Source organism: Neolamprologus brichardi, chromosome 23 (genome assembly GCF_056152115.1).
Source record: "Neolamprologus brichardi isolate AB-2024 chromosome 23, ASM5615211v1, whole genome shotgun sequence".
Taxonomy (NCBI): domain Eukaryota; kingdom Metazoa; phylum Chordata; class Actinopteri; order Cichliformes; family Cichlidae; genus Neolamprologus; species Neolamprologus brichardi.
In genome coordinates this window covers 26,856,485-26,878,575 of record NC_142125.1, presented here as the reverse complement: position 1 = coordinate 26,878,575, position 22,091 = coordinate 26,856,485, and the positions used below count along the sequence as shown (strand labels likewise).

At 40.8% G+C, this 22,091-nt stretch overlaps 1 protein-coding gene across 4 annotated transcripts in view; it reads left to right on the top strand.

Annotated features, from left to right (window-relative positions):
- The window catches only part of filip1l (filamin A interacting protein 1-like), a 102,584-nt gene that overhangs the window by 41,510 nt on the left and 38,983 nt on the right, over positions 1-22,091 (top strand). For all 4 annotated transcript variants that reach the window (XM_035908604.2, XM_006792803.3, XM_087836295.1 and 1 more), the window contains exons 3-4: positions 1,199-1,372; positions 1,475-1,653. In XM_035908604.2, the coding sequence (XP_035764497.2) occupies positions 1,199-1,372; positions 1,475-1,653 (353 nt within the window). The remainder of the gene's footprint in view (positions 1-1,198; positions 1,373-1,474; positions 1,654-22,091) is intronic.

Genomic DNA, 22,091 nt, shown 5'->3' with positions numbered 1-22,091 from the left:
AGAATTTATATTGATTCCATTATTACTATCAGTTATTCATTTGATTCCTTATCGATTCTCATTGGCTCCATTTTGAGAGCCACCACCATTGCTAAGTAGCAGTAAAGAAATGACACTCATGAAAATGAATTGCATGCTGTGGGTCAAATGTTTTCCAGTCTGTTGAGGCATTTCTCCTCTTTGTTGTGATCAGTGTTGGAGTTATTACTCAAAAAAGTATTTTTTACAAATATAATACTGAACACTTTTCTTGAAAGTAATACAGTACCTAACTTAATTACTCCTGGTAAAAAGTAATTCTTTCTACTACTGGTTACATTACTCTAATGGTACTTTGTAAAACAACTGAAACACACTGTCTCATAATCACCATTTAACAATATAAATCTGAGGCTACAACCCCACACACCAACACAAATCCCTAATGCAGACACACACGCGTCTCTAAGATCTTTCTCTTAGTAGAATACAAAGCTGGCTGCACAAAGCAAAGATGAAGACCAGCACAAAAAAGCAATCTCCACAGTGATTCGGCTTTAGAGATGTGAACAGGTAGAAAGGGAGGCTGCAGCCTGACTGCTCACCTGCTTGTTACCTGTTGAAGTTAAGAGTCTGGCTGTTGGGCTCGACATTCACTCAGCTTTCACTCGGGGTCCCTCACTGGCCTTCTATAGCTTGCATAGCTTCTGAAACTTACTCAGTGTGTTTCACCGCAGAGAAAACCCTTGTGTGGGTTTCTGGCATGTGAATCTATACAGGAAACAGTAATCCTGTAAATGGTGGTGTTTAGCCTTGGTCCGTTTCATTTCTTGTTAGATTTAATCAGTTTGTGGCATTTTTCACTCATGTTAATGAGTGAAAAATGCTCAATATTTCTGTGATTTATCTGGCAATTTAGAGGAGGTGGGCAGGGAAAGAGAGGTCTGGGCTTTTCTCTTTAGACGACTGTCCCTGTGATGTAGACACAAATAATTGGCAGAAGGTGGATGTATGCACAAAAATAAAAATTCCTAATATATTTGTCAATTTACTTCAACAGTGCTCCACAATGTTTCCATACAATCCGTGGTAACTGCAGAACGTAGACTCTTGCTGTCTTGCTGCTGCACATTAGCAGGAAAACAGTTTATTCCACTGCATATTAATCTTGCAATACGAAGTTCAGACCAGCCACATTCCTTTTCTTCCCTCACTGCAGGCCAGAGATGAGGTGATCACAGTGCTGAAGGCAGAGAAGATTGACTTGGCCCTGCTGGAGGCCAAATATGGTTTTGTCACACCACAGAAGGTCCTGCAAGCTCTGCAGAGAGACGCCATCCAGGGCAAGTGTGACATCTTCCAGGAAGACATCTATGAAAAACCCATGGCAGAGGTAACAAACAGTCACTCAAAATCTCTAATCTACTAATCCACTGTCCAAGCAATGCAGAACAGTCCAGACATGACAGATGTTTTTTATTCGCTCCCATCACAGCTGGATAAGCTAGTGGAGAAGCAGAGGGAGACGCACCGGCGGATGCTAGAGCAGCTGCTAATGGTGGAACAATCACACAAGCAGACCTTGTACAAGCTGGAAGATGAGAAGAGGAACCACGGGGAGTTCATAAAGAAGAGTGACGAGTTCACCAACCTTCTGGAGCAGGAGCGAGAGAGGTCAGTGCACAAACTACTAGGAGAAGTTGGGCAGTCAGTCAGAAAACTGGCAGTCCCCCCAAAAATGGCAATCACAATTTGCTTCAGTATGGAAGTGTCTGACTGTGTTTATGCTGGTTTCCTTGGAGAAATCTGGTGACCTATAATCTGATAGCAAATACAGGAAATCTCACTCTGGGTTAAGGGAAAGGGCGTCAGTGTCACTCTATAATTTATAATGTCTGATTTAAAAGATTCTGGATGCCCTTCAACTGCATTACAGCAGATCTTTATTGCGCTATTCTTTTGTTGTGTTTAAAACGGGGTCCATGAGGAAACTTAAAGTCTTCAGCACAACTGACCTCATCTCAAGTGGCATCACTTTAGAACGCTTATCAGATTTTAGAAACCCAGAAGGCTTCCTGGAGCTTCATTTACATGGACAAAAGTAGTCAAGCTCTGGAGTTCTTCTTGAAGTAGATGTTTATATGTGAAGTGATGTAAATCAAACTGCTGCAGGACAGCCATTCTAACCTGCACTTCATGTTTCATTGACCTCCAACAGGCAGCGACTCCAAACATGTGCATTGTATCAAGCTGAAGCTAGAATTACAGCTGATGCTGATTTCTTTCTTAAACAATAGCTGCCATCATCTTCACTGTCGCGGTGATATGAGTGTCTTTCTGAGTCAGTGTTGACCTTTTCTTTGGAGTGAGAGGTCCTCTTAACTTCCTATGACCTGGCATCCACATATGTGGACATCATATTTTGGGTTGTCTAAACCAAAATACAAAATTTTGCTTTACAAGGCCCTGATATCCACTTACGAGGACATTATACTGCCACTGTTCTATTGAAATTTAAAACAAACGTCCTCATATGTGGGTCTCATTTTTCTCAGAAACAAAAATCAGGTAAAAGAAAAAAAAAACTCAGGTAATTCTTTGTTTTTACATTCGTCAGGTTCCAATCAGCCCAATAGGCAAAGAGAAATTAAAAATGAATGCCATGAAAGAGTTTGGGTCTTAGGAGGTTAAATCATTTTAGCCAGCAGAGGGGAAGTACACGAGGAGTGATCAAATCTTTTCCCTTGAACTGATAGTATGAGATATCGACGGGCAGCCAGCCTCCTTCCAACTCAAGCCACTCAGTGTCACCAAATAAATGTAATAATAATAATTAATGTATTAATTAATAGTGTTAGCACTAAATCAGTTCTTTAGGAACAGGAGGAAAATCCCCTATAAAAAACAAAACATCCAATAGTTTTGTTCCCATGACCTAGCCCAGGTCTTTTACTTTTACTATCACTTTTTATTGGACAACTTTGCAAAAACCTGGAACAAACCAAGAGTTGTTTCTGGAGTTAATCCAGTGACCAGGAATGGAAGGCAGGACAGATAATTTACATGTGCGCTTAACAAGACAAATAAGCTTTACATTTACAGTTCTGCTTTATGGTAGCACTGTGGATATTTATGAAATGGGGGGACCACATCCCTGGAAAACTGTCATAAGGGCTAAGTCTGCATTTTGTTGCCAGTGAAGCTTTGAGGCAGCAGCTCAGCACGAGGGACACTGACTGTTGGTGCTGCCATTTCATGATGTGCTATGATGTAATTCTTTAAACTCTCCAAGATCAGCAGCAGTATATTACAACTGCTCAAATCTGAAGGTTTATACACACCTTTCTTAATACAGTGTCCTGTGCACTACAGCTTAGCACAAACCACAATCAGTTTTCCTCAGTGCAGTGTTGATGCATCAGTCCACCAATTTAATTTGCTTTCAGAGTAACATATTCTAACATTACCTAGTTGGACCCAGTGTAGTACAGGGATTTATAAAATCTAACAATGAATGCTATAACCACCACAAAGTTTACATTTTTGGTGTAGCTCTTCTAATGGCTTCAATAAAGCTGAAAAATCCCTTTACAGTAGATCAGCGGTCTCCAACCTTTTTTGCGCCACGGACCGGTTTATGCCCGACAATATTTTCATGGACCGGCCTTTAAGGTGTCGTGGATAAATACAACAAAATAAAACTAGTACCGGTACCAAAAAAAAGAAGACTTATTCATAACACACGTGAAAAGACCAAGGAAAACAGAGTTAATGATAAAAACGATAACAAAATAACGCTGAAAACCGATAAAAACCCTGAAAACTATACATTTCACACCTGAACTCTCGCGGCCCGGTACCAAACGACTCACGAGGCCCGGGGACCACTGCAGTAGATCACATCGCCACAATGCCAAGCTCAAGGCCTAAAAGGTGTAGCCTAAGGTTACTTTGAGTGCAAAAATAATTCCTGACCGAGGTTGAGTGCGAATATGGGAAATTTTATTAGACTAAAAGACTGCAGTAAGATGCTGGAAGCTTGTCATCTCGGACTGAGAGAAGCTGCTCGGCCACTGAAATTCATGCCACAAAACACCTGGTGCACATTTTTGATGCTTATGTTAATACCAGAGGAGGTTTAAAGTGCTGCAGCTGTTGAGTCAGCAGAGCATTGCTGTGGTTCCTTAAAACTTCTACTTTGCAATAATACCACTTACAACTGATTGTGAAATATCTAGGAAGGAATAATATTTAGAAATAAACTCGGAAATAAACTGTGGCATCCTATTACCAAACTCTGGAAGCTCTTTACAACCATGCATTCTTTCATTAATGTTTGTAAAGGCAGACTGCATGGCTAAGTGCGGATTTTGTAACCCAGTGGCAATGGACTTGAAAACATCTGAATTTAAAATTAAAATGTGTGGCCCAATACTTTTGTCCATATGGTATTTGGTACTTTAAGCTAATTGTTATTGTATCTTTATTTCAGACATATACAGAAAAAAACAATATATACACAAGTACACATACTTGCATTTACAAATACAAATATATATGTAAATACACACACGTATGTGCTCAGACAAAACAAAAAAAAGAAAATAAATAAAATAAAACAGAGTCTAAATGACATGAAATGACAATTATTAAGTCTGAAATGGTAATTGCTATCATCGTCATGCGGTCTTGGTCATGACAATGTTAGCATTTAGTCCAACATCCCTGAATGTATACTTTTGAATATTGCAGAAGTCCTAACACTTCCAGTGGAGAAAAATATTGTAATGTGAGATGAAGCTACGATGAATTATTTAGCAGTCATGTTCAGCACTGCAAGCCAAGACAGAGGCAGCTGGAGGTCTGAGGTGGAAACATGTCTGATTTCTTCTGTAAATGTCACATAGAGAGCAGTTACTGGGCCGCACTCTTTTTACTGCTTCCTCAGCAATATCACATATCATACACAAGCACAGTGTGTGCACTAACCTGGGAACTCACCTGCAACACACACACAGGCAAAAAACACGCACGCACACACACACACTATCTCGGCAATTAATCTCACAAGGGAAACACAGCTGGACAGCGGCCCGTGACCTATTTGGGACAATCACATCATTGCACTTCAGCCATAGCAGAATGTTTGAGTTGGATCGAGAGGGCAGTGTGACGATGGTCTGGGCTTTGTCAAAGAGCATGTCAGGAAGGACAGGCTGCCATGAAAAATAGACCCCTGTCCAGGGTCGAGCTAATTACCTTGTGAGAAAAGGCAAAAGATTTATATGACTGAGAGAACAAAAAAAAAAGAAAAGAAGAAAACTTACCCAAAAGCTCTGAAAAATATCAGTCATAGTGCATGTTCAACAACATGCCAGAATACCATGGAAATAGTGGACAAGGGTCTATTTTTTAAATAATGAGCTTGCCAGTAGACTTTAGCATAAGCTCAAGTCTGTGTGTAAAGGCATTGAACATTTGCCACTGTCTTCTCTGGATTGTGTATTAGCTGAGTATGTGTGTATCCAACATTATTAGGCAAACGTGTGTTCAGAGGTGTCCTCTTACCTCGCCTCCCCTCCCTGTTTGTCCAGACAATCCTCACATGAGACATTATAGTTCTCAGTGTCGCCACTTGGATAATTATAAGTTATACTATATGGTAATGATGTAAGTGTGCTCTCTTGAGTGACTGTGGGTAGCTTTTCTGGTTCATAAATAAAAGGGCATATAGTTATCACAGCCAGCAGGAAAACCCAGTTGTACACTATGCTATGTATTTATTAACAGCTTCATTTGTACTTATTGAGTCTTGGCCAGCATTTCTATTGGTTATGATGATGCACTTGTCTCAAACAAACAAGACCTGCTAAGCTGCTAACATCCCTGTTTGAAAGGGAAGATAAAGGTTTCAGATGGGATTATGAGTGGCAAATAATGGAAAATGACTATGAAGAATCTGTAGGCACGGGATGATATTTCTTACCTTCTGGTTTTCATTTGGGTTAGTCCAAGTTCTACTGAACATGTCACATTTGGGCAGGTTTAGCAGCTAGACAGAGTGAACAATGGCACATGGAACAAGAAGTCTGGAATGTCACTTTCTTTATCTGCTATCTAATATCCCGACTACACCAGAAGCCCCGTAAAACTGGCTCTCATTCACAGAGGCCAAGTAAGCAGACTAGCTGGTGGGTTTTCAGAGTTAGTGCACAATGAATTCCTGGAACTCACTCTGCTAGTGTTGATCACTTTCCAACTATGAGATTTTTGGTTAAATGCTACAAAATCAGATTTAAAATAGTCAGCATTTTTGTACAATTTGATGTGATGAATCAATTTGTGAGCTCAGGCTTATGTGCTACACATCTGATATGGAGTTAACCAACGATCAAAGAATACAGCCAAAGTTGTCATTTGTGGAAGCTGTTACCTGCTGAGGGTTCAGTTACATGACCCCAAATCATATGTCAGTAACTTCACCACCTTTTCGTATGTGTGCCTCTGTAAAGTCAAGTGAGTTAGGCCTCAGTCAAACAAGCCTAGATAATGGTCTACAACCATATGGCAACCAGCAGTTGCAAGTGAAAAATTAGTATTCCTCTACCAGTTGGCAAACTGTCACTATCACTATCAAATTGATTGCTAAAGCCCCAGTTATGCAGGCCTTAAGACCAGTCAGTGACCCCTTGGCAACCACTGGTTTCTAGAATGTTCATTCCAATAGCAATCATGCAAACTTAAACGCGCTTAAACAATGGAAAAAACACAAACTTTGTCCAAAAACCTCTCATGTTTAACTGTTTTCCACTTTTTCTTTGGTCATTTTAGCCTTTTTGGCCAGGGTGAAGGGAGTATCTGCCATCAAACAAGAAGACAGCCGCATGTAGCTACGATGGTGTTTGCTAGTTCACCTTACATGCATTAATGTAATGACGTGGTTAGCCTACTCAACGTAAATTACACACGAGCAACATTAAGCTACTCACGCAGAGAAGAACGGCTGCTGCTGCATCATCATCCTCATCATTTCTGCTACACTGGCAGGGCTAAGGCTACACCCGCAGTAGATGCGCTCGGTGTGAGGTCTCGCAGCAAGCTATCAAATACGGCGCATTTCTCGGCTTTAAGAAAAAAAACGCTATGCGTCGCCAGGTGTTTCATCGGATTTGAGGAGTTACCTCCTTTGACAGTATCACAGTATCACCTTAAAGCACTTGTTGCAGCTGCTGAGTTTGCATCTTTTGCTGTGAAGTACAGCCAGACTTTTGACCGCTTCGCCTTGGACATTTTTAATCTGTAGCTTTGCTCTAAAAGAACATACGTACCTGGACCCGCCTACTATCCTCGGAAATGTAAAATGATTGGCTAGCCACTTAAGCCCCACGCCCCCGGTACCGGGGGCAAAAAGGAGGAGATCACGTTTAATCGGTTATAACGCGGGTTGAGAAATATAAGTCCAGACATGTGTGGTATCCACAGAAACCTCAGAATCTCAGCTAAAATGTGATATAAACCATTTCTACAACCACAAAACACACCGAAAACAAGCCGTGATTAAACGAGCAGTTACGTAAATGCGCAGAAGTCCGCTAAACAAACAAAACCGAACCAGAAATTCTTCAGACTTTGTGTAACCGGCTAAAGATAGGCTGGTTAGCTTCCAAAATTCACTGAATGAGCCACAAAAGAAGATCACAAAAACACACAGCGGCGCAAATGCGCTACAACAGAAATTGGCTTACCGTCCCGATTTCCTCCGGTATTTACGCCGGTAGCCGGTAACCACGTGACTAACAGTAGTTACCATGCCTACCTAGCTGCATCAGAGCCGTCAACAACCTCCATTTTAGACCCACCTACAGACACGTGACTGAACAGACGCCCATTGCAGTAAATTTGGGCCCACGTGGGTTTTGGCATCACAACGTCTGATTGGTTGACGTGACGAATGTGGCATCGTCACTGTGAATCTATTGGCTCAAACATTAAAAAGAGGTGTCAATCACGCAAATTGACCAAAAGAAACCAAAGTTACAGCCCCTCGGAGTTTAAAGGGCCAGAGGCCAATCAAACGCTCTATGCGCACTGCAGAAAAGGGCCATTACCATGTAAATGTGTGGTTAATTCTTCAAAAATATATTTTAAAAAAAGCATTTTTAGGCCTGTTAATAAAATTTATTAATTTCTGCTCTTTAATACCTAAAAAAAATCAACTGGCATGGTGTCCAATTGTGTGCCAAAATTGGACATTTTTGTACAACGTCTGGATATTCATGTATTGACAGCGCTGTAATTTTTCACTGTTTCACTTTAGAAACATAAATCTTTGCACAGATGATGTTTATATGTTGGTTACTGAATTTCTGGAACCAAATGTGATCTGAGGCATATTTTTCAAAGGGTTATATGCTAAAAATTAAAAAAATAATTAGGCGAGGATAAAATCTACTTACTTTTTCTGTGTTCCAGTCTCAGTAACTTTGACACAGTAATATCTGCTTCAATATTTACACCTCTGATGAAAGTGTTAGCTTTATTTTGATACCAAGATTGTAAGAACAGAGTTTGTAATTGCAGAGAAATAATCAATTCAATTTAGGCATTACATTTTCGAGCACGAAGCTCAGAAACCCCCTTGGGGCTTAAGAGGCTAGAATCTAAAGTGTATCACAGCTCAGAAAAAAAAGCACCGAAATAAAGCACCGAAACGTGCGCTGCTTTTCGGTCTGGTTACTACCGTTTATGTCAGAACCGGTGCCATAATGGCACCAGATACTGGTACCCATCCCTACTTATAGCACTGAGGCACAACTTTTACTTTGAAAGCAACCGTTTACCGTTTTCAGTTTGCATCCTGCCTTTTCAAGTTTGAGTTTGCAGAGAAGTCTATGTCTTCTATGCAATGTGAGAGCATACATACAAATTTTCCCTCATGACCAGTGGTTGTATCACAAAGAATATAGTTGACAACGTACGGCACACAACATCAACCTCAATAGTTCTATTTTAAAGTAAACCTCTACTGGCTGTGTAAAGAAGCAACAACAACAACAAAAAAAAGCTATGAGGAAAAGTGAAAGTAAGAAGCAAATCAAAGTGAAACTTAAGAAGGTTGTGAAATATCTCCTGATTTATATTTTTTCCTATTTTTACCCCATGTCAATCTTAGCACAGACTTTCACAATCGTATGCGTCATATCGGCTATGCTTGCATGGATCATATCATTCATTAGGAACCAATGGTGACGTAATCATTGTTGAAGGACTCGATCGGTTTCTGGCAGCAGCTTCATAATAAATCTTTCATGTAAGTCTAGTGAATAAGGATCTCAGTGCTGATCACAAGGCAGACTTAACGAGATCTAGTGAACATATTTTTCTGTTATATAACCATTCAGTCACCCTTTAAAGAGGCAGACATGTCATCACAACTGCCTCATGCAAGAAGAAAGGGAGAATCCCCTGCGGAGCTTAAGTAAACACCATTTTAGTCCTTCTCCCATGCACAAAACACAAAGTTTGCTCAGTGGTTTCTGCTAAACTCTGCGCTCCTTCCAAAATATTATTATAGAGGGCTTGAAATAATAAAAGAAACCCCAAAACTTTGACTTCTGAAAGGAAAAAGCCACTTATCGCTTGTTTAAGGAGAGCTGAAACAGCCGTCTGTGTTTTAAGAGCGCCTGCCATGGCTTCAGCATGTACAGTATGAAAGACACCACATCACACCGGGCTTTAATTCCACTCTCGTTAATCCACTGTTATATGACGCATTTTAGCTGCATGTAATCATTTCCTTTAACTGGGTCCTGGAAAGCTGCAAGTTGTGATTGCATCCTGGGGTAATGTGGAGCAGCGTTTGGAAGTGGACAAACCTTATTCCCCCCCATCTTTCACTAAATTCACTCACAGTTCAGCCTGTATGTTTAGAAACGCCTCATCGCCCACGGCCATTTTTTTAATTCTTTCACTCTTTTCATAGCAGGAGGCCTGCGATTGACCTCCTCCCTGCAACCTCTAAAGAGGATGTAAATCCGGGCAGGGGGTCGGGGATGAACCTGGTTCCCCACCGATTAATTGTCAATTGAGCAGCCATACATGAGTGATGACCTCATCGCGCGCCGAGCACTGCAGGAGCAGCAGGGGTGTGAGAGCAAGAGCGGCATCTTAACCTTTAACAGATGTTACTTTAAACATGACTTCAGCTCACTGATACACACAAACACACACACACACACACACACACACATCTATGCCTCAACAGGCCATTTGCTCGCCTTTGTTCTTTTGCAGAAAAGAGCAGGGAGGGAATTTTATTACCACGAGTATCTTCTAACTGATGTCAGTGTGACAGGTTCCAGCTTATGCTGTCATGCATTGCCCTGAACTGAACATATAGAAGAGTCAAACATCCAAATCAACCTGCTGTCTCTATCATTTAAAGTTTGCACAACTGTCGGTGACAGCAAATAAACCAATGAGACAAACTCAGAGAAACTCTGTGAGGTAATGTCAGTGAAACACATAACAAGCATGGTTGTTTGAGATTATTTTATAGTCAAAAAAAGAATTAAAATAGCTTTTAGGTAGCAACTGTAAAGTTTGTATTTTGTCTCTTTTTTTTTTGGATGATGTGAACATACCCAGCGCCAGAGTTTAATTGAAGAGGAAATAAAAGAAGCCAGAGAATCACAGATGACACAGTGAAAAAAAAAAAAAATTAAGAAACACAATAAAGTATATCTCTGTCTAAAAACTCACACAACCAGACATTGCGACAAATTCTAGATACTTTTACTAGTTTATGCATTGAATTACACAGACTAGGATCACAGTCTATTACAGCAGTGCTCAAGTAATTTTCCCAAAGAGCCTCATGAGAAACTAGGGCTGTTTTGGAGGGTTCAGCCAAAAAGTTGAACTCAGATCTGCTCAATGTGAATTGTATCTCTTCACTGGCTCCCTATTAAATCCAGAATTGAATTTAAAATCCTTCTCTTCATATACAAGGTCTTGAATAATCAGTCCCCATTTATTTTAAACACCTCATACTACTGCATCACCTAATCTAGAGCACTTCGCTCTCAGACTCCGGGCTTACATGTGGTTCCTGGGATATTTAAAAGTAGAATGGGAGGCAGAGCCTTCAGCTTTCTGGCCCCTCTTCTCCCAGTTTGGATTCGGGAGACAGACACTATCTCTACTTTTAAGGTTAGGCTTTGATAAAGCTTACAGTTAGGACTGGATCAAGTGATCACGCTGCTGGGGGGTTTCCCATGATGCACTGAGCATTTCTTTAATCACTGTGTTTATACACCGCTCCGCCTTTAATTATTAGTTATTATTCATCTCTGGCTGTCTTCCACAGTGTCTTTTGTCCTGTCTTCCTCCTCTCATTCCCAACCAGTGGCAGCCTTCCTGAGCCTGGTTCTGCTGGAGATCTTCCTGTTAAAAGGGAGTTTTTCTTCCCACTGTCACCAAGTGCTTGATTACTGGGGGTCGTTTGGTTTCTTGCTATTACTGTAGGTTCTTTATAAAACTGAATTGAAGTTACAATTGGGTCCTACCTGTTGCCCTTTAGAAAAATTAATTGCCCACCCCTGTCATATTAGAAAGGCTCACTTTAAGGGGCATTTTTTAGAGGATTAATGATATCTTACATCAAATAAAAAGCATTGTTTTAAAATTCATTTTTTGCTTTTATTCTTGTTCTTTCTTAATACCTTTATAATTTTATGCCTTTAAATCTTTTAAGAAAAGCAAACTTTTTGGTCAAACTTAAAATCGCCTCTTCGAGGCCATTTCAAGTGGCCATAAATACAGCTCAGTAATATCACTTATATCTGTATACATGTTGGCTGAAAGTAGAGCACACAAATACCAAATATTTATTTGTGGTATTTTAGAGACAGAAATCGTGCTAACTGAATAGATGTTTGCAGCTGCTGTCATTCTATTACAGCACAATAGATTAACACTAATAAAACGGGCGCACTTTCCAATAAAAGTCCTTCAGTTGTAAATGTATTTTACAAGTTCTCGAAAAATGCCTCAAGACCTTTATAGGAACGAACAAGGTGGTGTGACAGGAAATAGCCTGCAGATAATTTGAAACAACAACTTGTTGATGTCATTCACTGGCACAGTGGGTTATTATCAGCGGTATAGTGTATATATAAAGTACAGTAGCTCCAAACATAACACCACATAACCTTCACCCACCTCTTAACAGTTTGCAGGGCTTACGATACATGCTCATGCCATCTGGTTGACTTAACAGTAGGTGGTGACATCACTCCCGTGGATCAAATTGAGAACATTCTTCAGCGATTTCTTCATCATCGCTGAGATGTTATTATCCAGTCCTGCCCTGTTTTTTGAAACCAAACACACGGGTTTTTGATTTTTTATGATCTGGGATCTTTGGTTATTAATGATGGTCCTGCCTCTGCAAGTTCACCTTAGAGGCAGGCTGTGAACTCTGCAGTTTTATGCAAATAAATGAGCGTTTTTGCACGAATGACGGGGTGTTTTAGGAAGTTGTTGAGCAGCTGCCGCGCCGTATGAACGCATATTCCCGTGGGTGCGAAGGATCCATCTTCACCTATGCATCGTTAAGATATTATCAGTGTTGGCCTCATTCATCAACTGTACCTGACACGTGATGCCTAAACTTTTTGCAAAGGCTGTTATTTCTGTGTTGACTCCACGGAACAGCGCACCTGTAGTCCTCCCAGAAATGCTTCAGCCTTGCGCATTTCATACATTCCTGTACCAAGCAAAGTTCAAGCTTTTGGTATGAAGGTTGAGAAATTGAGAAATGTGATCTGAAATGTTTAGAAACTGTCTGGTTAGTTTTAAACTGTGCAATTTTTAACTTTAATGAAATGTTAGCTTGGGAAAATACACATCTCAGTAATGAACAGCTGAAGCCAAACAGTTCCCTCTATGAGAAGGAAAGCTCTTCTTCATGCTGACTAGTGCATGTACAAAACAGTCAGTGCCACCATCTACATGAAGCCAGTTATATTACAGATTTTTGTAACACACTTGCTTGACTTGCACATTCAGCATCGCAAAGACTTTATGGAATTTGTTTTGGTTTAGTTAGACATCAGGAATTAAATCCAGACAGAGGAGAAGACAGACAAGCCAACAATGTGATAGCAGTTCATATCTTTGTGGCTCAGTCACTTAAATTTACGGCGATGTCGTCTTTTCTCAAAAACTTGTCTGTTCAGTTTAAAAGCCATTAAAAGATGATTTCAGCGTCAGACAGTAAAAGACAAGTAGTCTTATACATTTTCTTAAGTAATGTATTTAAATGTATATTCAGAGATGTTACATGTGTTAGCTCTGCTTCATGGATGGGAGTTTGTTTATGGATTAAAAAAAACATTATCGTAGAGACCGAAAGGTTGCTGCCTGTTGCCGGGTAAAATTGGTGGGTACTACCCCAAAAACCTCCTTGTGATTGCAATAGTTGCTAGAAGATTGCCACAGTCATCCATAGTTTGCATGGGAGGCATGATGTGCCTTCCAACATGTTTGAAACACTGCACCTTTTACTTATGTAGCCAAATGCACAGTTTTACTACCATTTGGCAAGTGTTTGCAGACAAGTCGGCACCTTCCTGGAAAGTGCTGCAACTGCAGCACTCTGCAGCTGTCCACAGCGATTGCAAGCAGGTTTTCTGTGTAGAACCTCTTACTTCTGCGTGAACAATTTCACACAGCAACTGCCAGCAGCCACCTAACAACACCTATTTTTTGCCCAGGGGGGCCACCAACTGGTCTCTAGGCCCGTGTGACCGAGATCTTAGGCCTGTTTGATACACTTCTCAATCTAACACACAAGTCATAAAAAATCACGAACACACAAGGACATACTGTTGAAGACAGTCAGCACAGTAGGAAAATAAAACATTCGCTTAGACGCGATGGATGATTGAGAAATAGAAGTATGATGAGATTATTTGAGTCCCTTCTGCGTTTGCTGTCTTGCTCTTTGTTTGTGTGTCTTGATGCTCGTCACTGTATTGTTCCCACATTGTAGGAAATACTGAGTGGCTACTGACCTGATTCGTGCTGGTCAGCCAACACTCCCTTCCCTGCTTTAGCCAGATAACAACCAAATGGCTTCACAGTCTTCTTGACCTCAGCCTCATTTATCTGAATGTACTGTAACAAGGTTGATGGGATTAAGACAAGCCCGTTCATTCATTAACCTTTAAAGCTTTTGGATTTCATCAACTTTATCTATTAATATTAACAGAAGTACTTTCTAAGGAGTGTTTCCTTATGGATAATTATGTTTTGTTTTAAAGGAGTGATAACTTAATCTAATTAAGTCCAGTGACTGACCCGGTATTTCACTAACGGATTTGTGTTTTTTTTCTAATTTACTGTGAAAAAAAAGTGAATATATGAAATCTGCATGATTAGAATATACGGACCGTTTTGTTTTGTGATTTTTGGTTTTTGAGCTTTTGAAGCATTTTTTCTATTTAATGTTGGATGTGTTTTATGTGCTTTTGGAACATTTTCCAACATCTGTTTGCTGGTACATTTGACGTCTTAGAGCCACCACAGCTTAATGTCTGACCCTTACAAGCAGTGTTGGGGAGTAACGGAATACATGTACCGCCGTTACGTATTTAAAATACAAAATATGAGTAACTGTATTCCGTTACAGTTACCGTTTAAAAAGGTGGTATTTAGAATACAGTTACTTTGTTGAAATAAATGGATTACACGGCGGTACTTCCCTGTTTCATATTGTGGCGGGTCAGGACTGTTTGGGTTTTGTTTGACAGCTACGTTCTGTTGTTCCAGGTGGCAGCGTTACGGTTGCCATGGTTACAGGGTGACGCTCTCTCTCTCTGCGTGTTTCCTGGGTGAGAGAGGCCTTTTTGTTGTTGTTGTGCTAAGCTAATAGGCAGAATGCTACAGGTATAGCTCTAAAGAATGTAGCATCATGGGCAGTGTAGTCCGAGCTGCAGGGAGAATGGACTGCCATACCCGTTATGTGTCTGTGAGCGAGGGAGGGAGAAAAAGGAAAAGTACGAGCTGTCATCGAGCAGAAACGGGAGCTGGAAGCATGTAAATATAATAATAACCACTGCAGCCAAGAAGAGTGCCTGACGAGCCCAGCTGTAAGTAAGCTATTAAGACTCGACTATACATGTTCGTGTTCTCCTCCAAAAACAATAAGTCCCGTTGGAGCAGCCTTTCAAGGCTTCTCTCTGTCTCTGCTAGCAAAGTTGACCCAAAGTTGAACAAAGTAAAGCTAGTTTTCGGCTACGAGCCCGACACAGAACCCACCGTATTAGCCAGAGGTCCCTTTACTACGGTTCGGAGCCGCGGACCTTCAGTAACAGTAATAAATCACAGCAATAGTACATTCATGTAGTTGTAAACAGCATGATAATATATTAAGTAATCCAAAGTATTCAGAATACGTTACTCTCATTGAGTAACGTAACGGAATACGTTACAGAATACATTTTGGGGCATGTAATCTGTAATCTGTAATGGAATACATTTTAAAAGTAACCTTCCCAACACTGCTTACAAGTACCTATTAATGCATAACCTTAAGCACACAACATGTTTGTAGTTAAGAATATATTGATGATATATGAAATACTGCGACAGGAAGGACTCAAACTTGTATTGCTGGTACGACAGTCTGCCAACTTAAGCCTGCATCACTCCTCCAACTTCTTTTGCTTTTTAATGAGGACACATGAGAACAGACTGGTGGAAAAATAATTTTAAGGGAGATGAAATAATGAATTTAACTTGAGGAACACAAAAAAATATTTAAAACTCATGTTCAGAAACAAGAATTAATACATTATAGGTCATGAGTATATCACAACTGGAAGTTAAAAGGTGTGCCTTGGAGCATAATACTTTCTTGTGTCACAGCTCCATGAACACAGCAAATTTTGAGCAACAAGTCACCGTTTGCTTTTGTTTTATTAGGGAGTCATCAAAGACAAAAATATGGAGGTAATCTTTAAAAAAAACAGAGACAAGACACTAACAGATGCATGGTTTAATCCACATGCTTTCCATCTCTGTACTGCAGATGTGCAGGTACGAGTGCTTCACAAGGTGCTGGGAGACAGAAGCCAAAGACACAGCTCACATAAAGCGTACTTTCATGTGCCATGAAATGCGTGTGTCAAAATATTGCTCCGTTACATCTGTGCGCTGGGTAGTAATTAGGGCCAAGTGATTCGTCACTGCATGGCGTAATGTGATTACATCTCCCTGACAGAATGTAGCTATTAGACCTCACCAACCACAAGGACTCGGGGCCTTGCAGCTTGTACTTTTCCAGCCTTTTTTAGACTTGTTATAAAAGAGGAATCCAGCTTAAAATAGCACTTACGTGTTGTGTTCTATTTCTGTAGCAGTGCAGGTAATGGATTTGAGTGTTCTCCTAAAACATTACATTTCTGCTATAAAAACTCAGTGCTAATGTTTTGCAGTGAAAGAGGCACATTTTCTTAATTTGTCTTTTTAATTCTGTAGCAGATGTGGGATGTTTTTAGCGCGGCAAAAGGTATTGTCCCCATATTATTCCACACTAACAATGAGGAGAAAAGTGCCTTTGTAACCAGTGTTTATACGAGATTGTGTAATTTTAGGGTTCATTTTCCTTTAAATCGAACAGTGAACACCTCAGGGCTTTTGCATGAGCCTTGATTACATTAACAGACTCAACTGGATTGCAATCAAAGAGTGCAATTAAAAACAAAGCCGTGCATGATATAGCTCTTTGCGATGATTGGTGAGCTTGACTAACTATAATAAAGAGTTTTCCAGTAAAATGAACAGAGCCAAAATGTTATTTGAGCATTTCAACAGCATATTTGTAACTTAGAACATCTGTCAGGGTTATAAAAGAGCAGGAACAACTCAATGGTGAACTGAATAGAGCTTGACAAATGATTACGCTGACTGGGAATCCGCAGGAGTGATGTATGAGCTAATCTTCTGTTTGTGAAAGGAAATAGCACCGAGGGTGGAGAGAAGGAGGTCAAGGAGGAAAAAAAATGTGGCTAATGTAGACTTAGCATGACATTTCTACGCTTGCTGTGAACCGTGCGTGGCCCCTGCCAGCACTGGAGACAGCGAGTGATGGCCAGACTGAAAATGCAGCAGGCAACAGAGAAAATCCGACATGCAGGCTAAACACTGTGGAGGACACTTTTACCCGCAAGCGAGGGCTAATCGCTCTGATTTACTTTGTTTCCCACATTTGTTACAGCAGACACTGTGTTGAGTTATGGCTTGGCAAAACACCGCAAAGGGAAGCCATTTTTCCCCTCCTGTCCTGTCAGGCTGGAAGGAAGCGACAGCGAGAAAGTTGCGCTTTTTACGTCCTTGTTGCTGGCAGCTGCTGTGTCTGAACAATGAGTGCACGCCTGTGCTCTCAGTCAAGTCAGTGTTGAGATAGTGAGTGAAATATGGAGGGAGGAAAGAGCCTGCCTGTATCTGCCAACTCCAATGTCTCACAGTGGTGAATGGGCTATCTGGACAGGGCCACAATGAACTGAGCAAACAGGGAGAGAGTGGTGACATTTTCTTTTTAACAAAGAAAGAGTCACTGCTGTGCTGTTGTTATTAGGAGATGGGATATTTCTTCCTCTATCCAAATAGTAACTGTTTATATGCTAAATCGTTTTAAAAACAACCTTTGTCTTTCTAAGCTTCCAATCACATCATAGCTACACAAAAACACATAAAAATGGCCTTTTCTCTGTGTACAAGCGCATGATACTGTGTTAAAAATATTTATTACTCGATGTTAGAGTGGAACTTTTAAGCTGGCATGTGAAGTTAAATAATTCACTGAACTCTATGCAATCTTGTGTAAAGTAGGTACCCCCATGCTGGTGGTGCAGGAATTATCAGCCATGCGCTCCTAATCAACTCCACTTCGTTCAGTGTGATCAGCTGCATAAAAACTGGAGCAGGTGTGTTTAAAGACAGCACCACAACCTTCCCAGGCGTGTGTTACCCAAAAAACTCAGAGAAAATGCAAAAAATCCAAACGCTACTTCTCAGACTTTACAGGCCTCAGCTAGCATGTAAAATGTTAAATTTCATGACAGAACAAATAGTAAAAGATGCACTGCAGCATGTTTGTCAGCATGGTGGTGGAGGGGTGAGGATTTGTGCTTGTTTTGCAGACACAGGTCCTTAGCACCCTGCTGTCATTGAGTCTGCCATGAAGTCTTCTGTATACCAAAGTATTCTAGAGTCAAACATGAGACAGTCTGTCTGACAGCGTGGTTAAAACTGGATCAATGGGACAATGATACCAAACACAGAAGCAGCTCTACAACAGCCTGAAAAAGAAAAGAGTCAAAGTACTGCAATCATTCAGTCAAAGTGCAGACCTTACTGACTGCAATGCTGGGGTGGAACATTAAGCGAGCTGTGAGTAAATGAATACAAACCTCTATTTCCTCCACAGTGATGTGAGACTGATAAAATCATACAGACAATGATGACTTGTTGCTAAAGATGCATCTACAAGCTACTGAATCATGGGGTGGACTTAGTTTTTCATGACTGCATTTACACTTAAAATATCCTGTTATTATCAAACCTCATGCTTCAGAATGTTCCCCCCTCCTCTTGGCTCTGTATTATATCATAGTGATATCTTTAATAAGGCTCTCAGGCCTTCTAGTTGTCAGTGTTGGGGAGTAACGGAATACATGTACCGCCGTTACGTATTTAAAATACAAAATATGAGTAACTGTATTCCGTTACAGTTACCGTTTAAAAAGGTGGTATTTAGAATACAGTTACTTTGTTGAAATAAATGGATTACACGGCGGTACTTCCCTGTTTCATATTGTGGCGGGTCAGGACTGTTTGGGTTTTGTCTGACAGCTACGTTCTGTTCCAGGTGGCAGCGTTATGGTTGCCATGGTTACAGGGTGACGCTCTCTCTGCGTGTTTCCTGGGTGAGAGAGCGCCTGTTGTTGTTGTTGTGCTAAGCTAACAGGCAGAATGCTACAGGTATAGCTCTAAAGAATGTAGCATCATGGGCAGTGTAGTCCGTGCTGCAGGGAGAATGGACTGCCATACCCGTTATGTGTCTGTGAGCGAGGGAGGGAGAAAAAGGAAAAGTACGAGCTGTCATCGAGCAGAAACGGGAGCTGGAAGCATGTAAATATAATAATAACCACTGCAGCCAAGAAGAGTGCCTGACGAGCCCAGTTGTAAGTAAGCTATTAAGACTCGACTGTACACCGTGTTCGTGTTTTCCTCCGACACAATAAGTTCTGTTGGAGCAGCCTTTCAACGCCTCTCTCTGTCTCTCGCTAGCAAAGTGACCCAGACAACAAAGTAAAGCTATTTTTCAGCTACGAGCCCGACACAGAACCCGCTGTATTAGTCAGAGGTCCCTTTACTACGGTTCAGAGCTGCGGACCTTCAGTAACAGTAATAAATCACAGCAATAGTACATTCACGTAGTTGTAAACAGCATGATAATATGTTAAGTAATCCAAAGTATTCAGAATACGTTTCTCTCATTGAGTAACGTAACGGAATACGTTACAGAATACATTTTGGGCCATGTATTCTGTAATCTGTAATACATTTTAAAAGTAACCTTCCCAACACTGGTAGTTGTACAGCCAGTCAGAAAAAAACTAGCTTAAGTAAAGGTTGCCCTTAATGGAACAGGAGCTAAAAGGCTTGAGTTCACTACAACAACACCAAAGATGGTGGTGTAGTTGGAAGTGTGAACTGTAGAATGACTGTAAAATAATGTACATAAAAAACTAAACAGGTTGATAAATTTGATTTAGACAGAGCACATGTTCAAATAGATTTCTATACTGACAAGTCTATGAAGGAAATACATGTCAGCACGTTTCACATCCTGTTTCAGGCTGAGGGACAAAGTTTCAGTTAAGCCCTACAGGAAACAGAAATCCACCAGTGGGACCGTATTTGACACAAATACACTTTGCTTTGGTAAAAGGTTGTTTTCTTTTTTTCCCATTCATTACAGTATGGAAACTTTTGCCACATCTCACCACATGCGCCTCGTCGTGATGAAAGACACTTTTCCTTGTAAACAACGCAGTGAGCCGAAGAACGCTGCGTTTCAGTGATTTCCACCAATAATGTTGCTCTTAACATCATCCCAAATGCAGCTAATCACAAACACTGCCACGAAAAAGCAAGACATAAAACACCAAAAACAAATTCCTTTTTAATTGTGAATAATTATATTTTTAATTCATGTAAAAATCCTTCTACTTTCTCTTTTCTGTCACCCATTAAACTAATGCTGTTGCTTGAAACACTGTGTGCTGTTTGGATTTGTGTAAAATTTGAAATACTTACAGGGTGCTAGGTGGTGTTTGATTTGGAGGCAGTAATAGTGCTAATTAGGGATGTTTACACCGACTGGGGTTCAATTTACTTTTCCCTGACGAGGTTTGTCTCCTTATTTTGTGGCTCAGGGAGATGGATTTGCACAATATTTACCATTTGTCATCTTAAAGGAATTTAAAGATGTCAGGTACCCGGCACCATAAATCCCCCGTGCAGCCTGAAGAAAGAAAGCCAGAAGTTGGCTCGTGGTTGTGTGAAGGTAAGAAAAATCTCAAGGACCTGCCTTGAGAGGGAGTGAGGTAGTCGGGGAGTCAAAGCTGTGATACTGAAACCAAAATTTAACGCTTTGGGGACTGACTCTTTGGAGACGGAACAATAGAGAGCTGTCAGAGGGACCACCCTATCCCAGTTCATCCCAGCTTTTGACAAGAAAACCCAGAAAGCAGGAAATAAGAGCTACGCTTTAGGGTTTTAAATTCCCTCCACCCAGATCTACTGCAAGGTGCTGGGGATGATTGATGAGAACGTTTTCCTGTAAGGTTATGAGGCTGGAGAATAGCTGGCACCGCTGTTCTTCGAGGTTGAGATACAAGGGTAAACACTGTCTTTTCAGACCCACATTTCCCCGCTTGATAATTCACACACATCGCAGGGGAAATTAGTAAAAACTTCATAAACATCTGCTAGAATAAAAGAATGTGGAAGAAACGTTCATCAGTTGAATCTTTTACAAGCTCGACAAGACTGCAGAAACAGTGCAGACGTGTAATTTAACTTTCAATAAGATGCATGACTACACACAAAAACAGATTGCTTCTTTTTTTTTCTTCTTTTTTTTAATGGCAGGAGGTGAGATCATCGCCAAGCTTATTAACCAGCACAAACAGCGGTACAACAAGGACAATGGCATTGTCATAACAGCAAAACAAACACAATCCACCTTCCTCTGCCCAAAAAACTCTGAACCGCACTCTTCCTCGAAGTCCTTTCCAGAGCGGCCCTTTCTGATGCAAACCTCAAACCTCAATTACACTGTATTTTTCCAAGATGAAATTATGCAGCCCATTTCGTTTTACTCAAAAATCTCCCATCCCGATGTCGTGTTGACCTGGGGAGGAACTGCAGCCTGAGCGAACTATAAATGGCTGGCATTTATAGCGTGTAACAGTGATGGATGGAGATGTCCGGTGGATGATGTTTTGAGTGGGTAGCAGCGGGATTTAAGACGGCTTGTGCACTTTGCCATAAAAGATTAGAGTGATGAAACCAGACTGTTGTCAGAGTCCACAGGCTGATATCTCAGGACAAATGTTTTTTGGGCCTGAAACTGAGAAAATCCTCCTGGCAGTGGCAGAGGTGCGGGAGAGTAGGCGGGTTTGGAGTATGACTAAAAGTGTGGAAAAACGGTTTAAAGGGTCTATCCAGTTTCAGGAGCCTCTCATGGCTTAGCGAAGGGGAATAAAGAGGAAGTATCCATATCAACAAGGAGACAAGTAGGGTTGGACAGCAGTCCTGCAAAGAGGTGCGAGAAAATGTATTTTTTGCTTTATCCACTTCAATAAATCCCCAATTCCTTATCTCACTCCCCTCTGAAAGACACTCATATTTTGTTTTATCAGTCTGCGTGTATTACAATGTCTCAGTGCCAAAGTAAAGAACGTCAGTGAGCCTTCTTCCCTCGTATCACCTATAATCTGGTTAAATGGATCTAACAATTTAAGAAGGCTTGT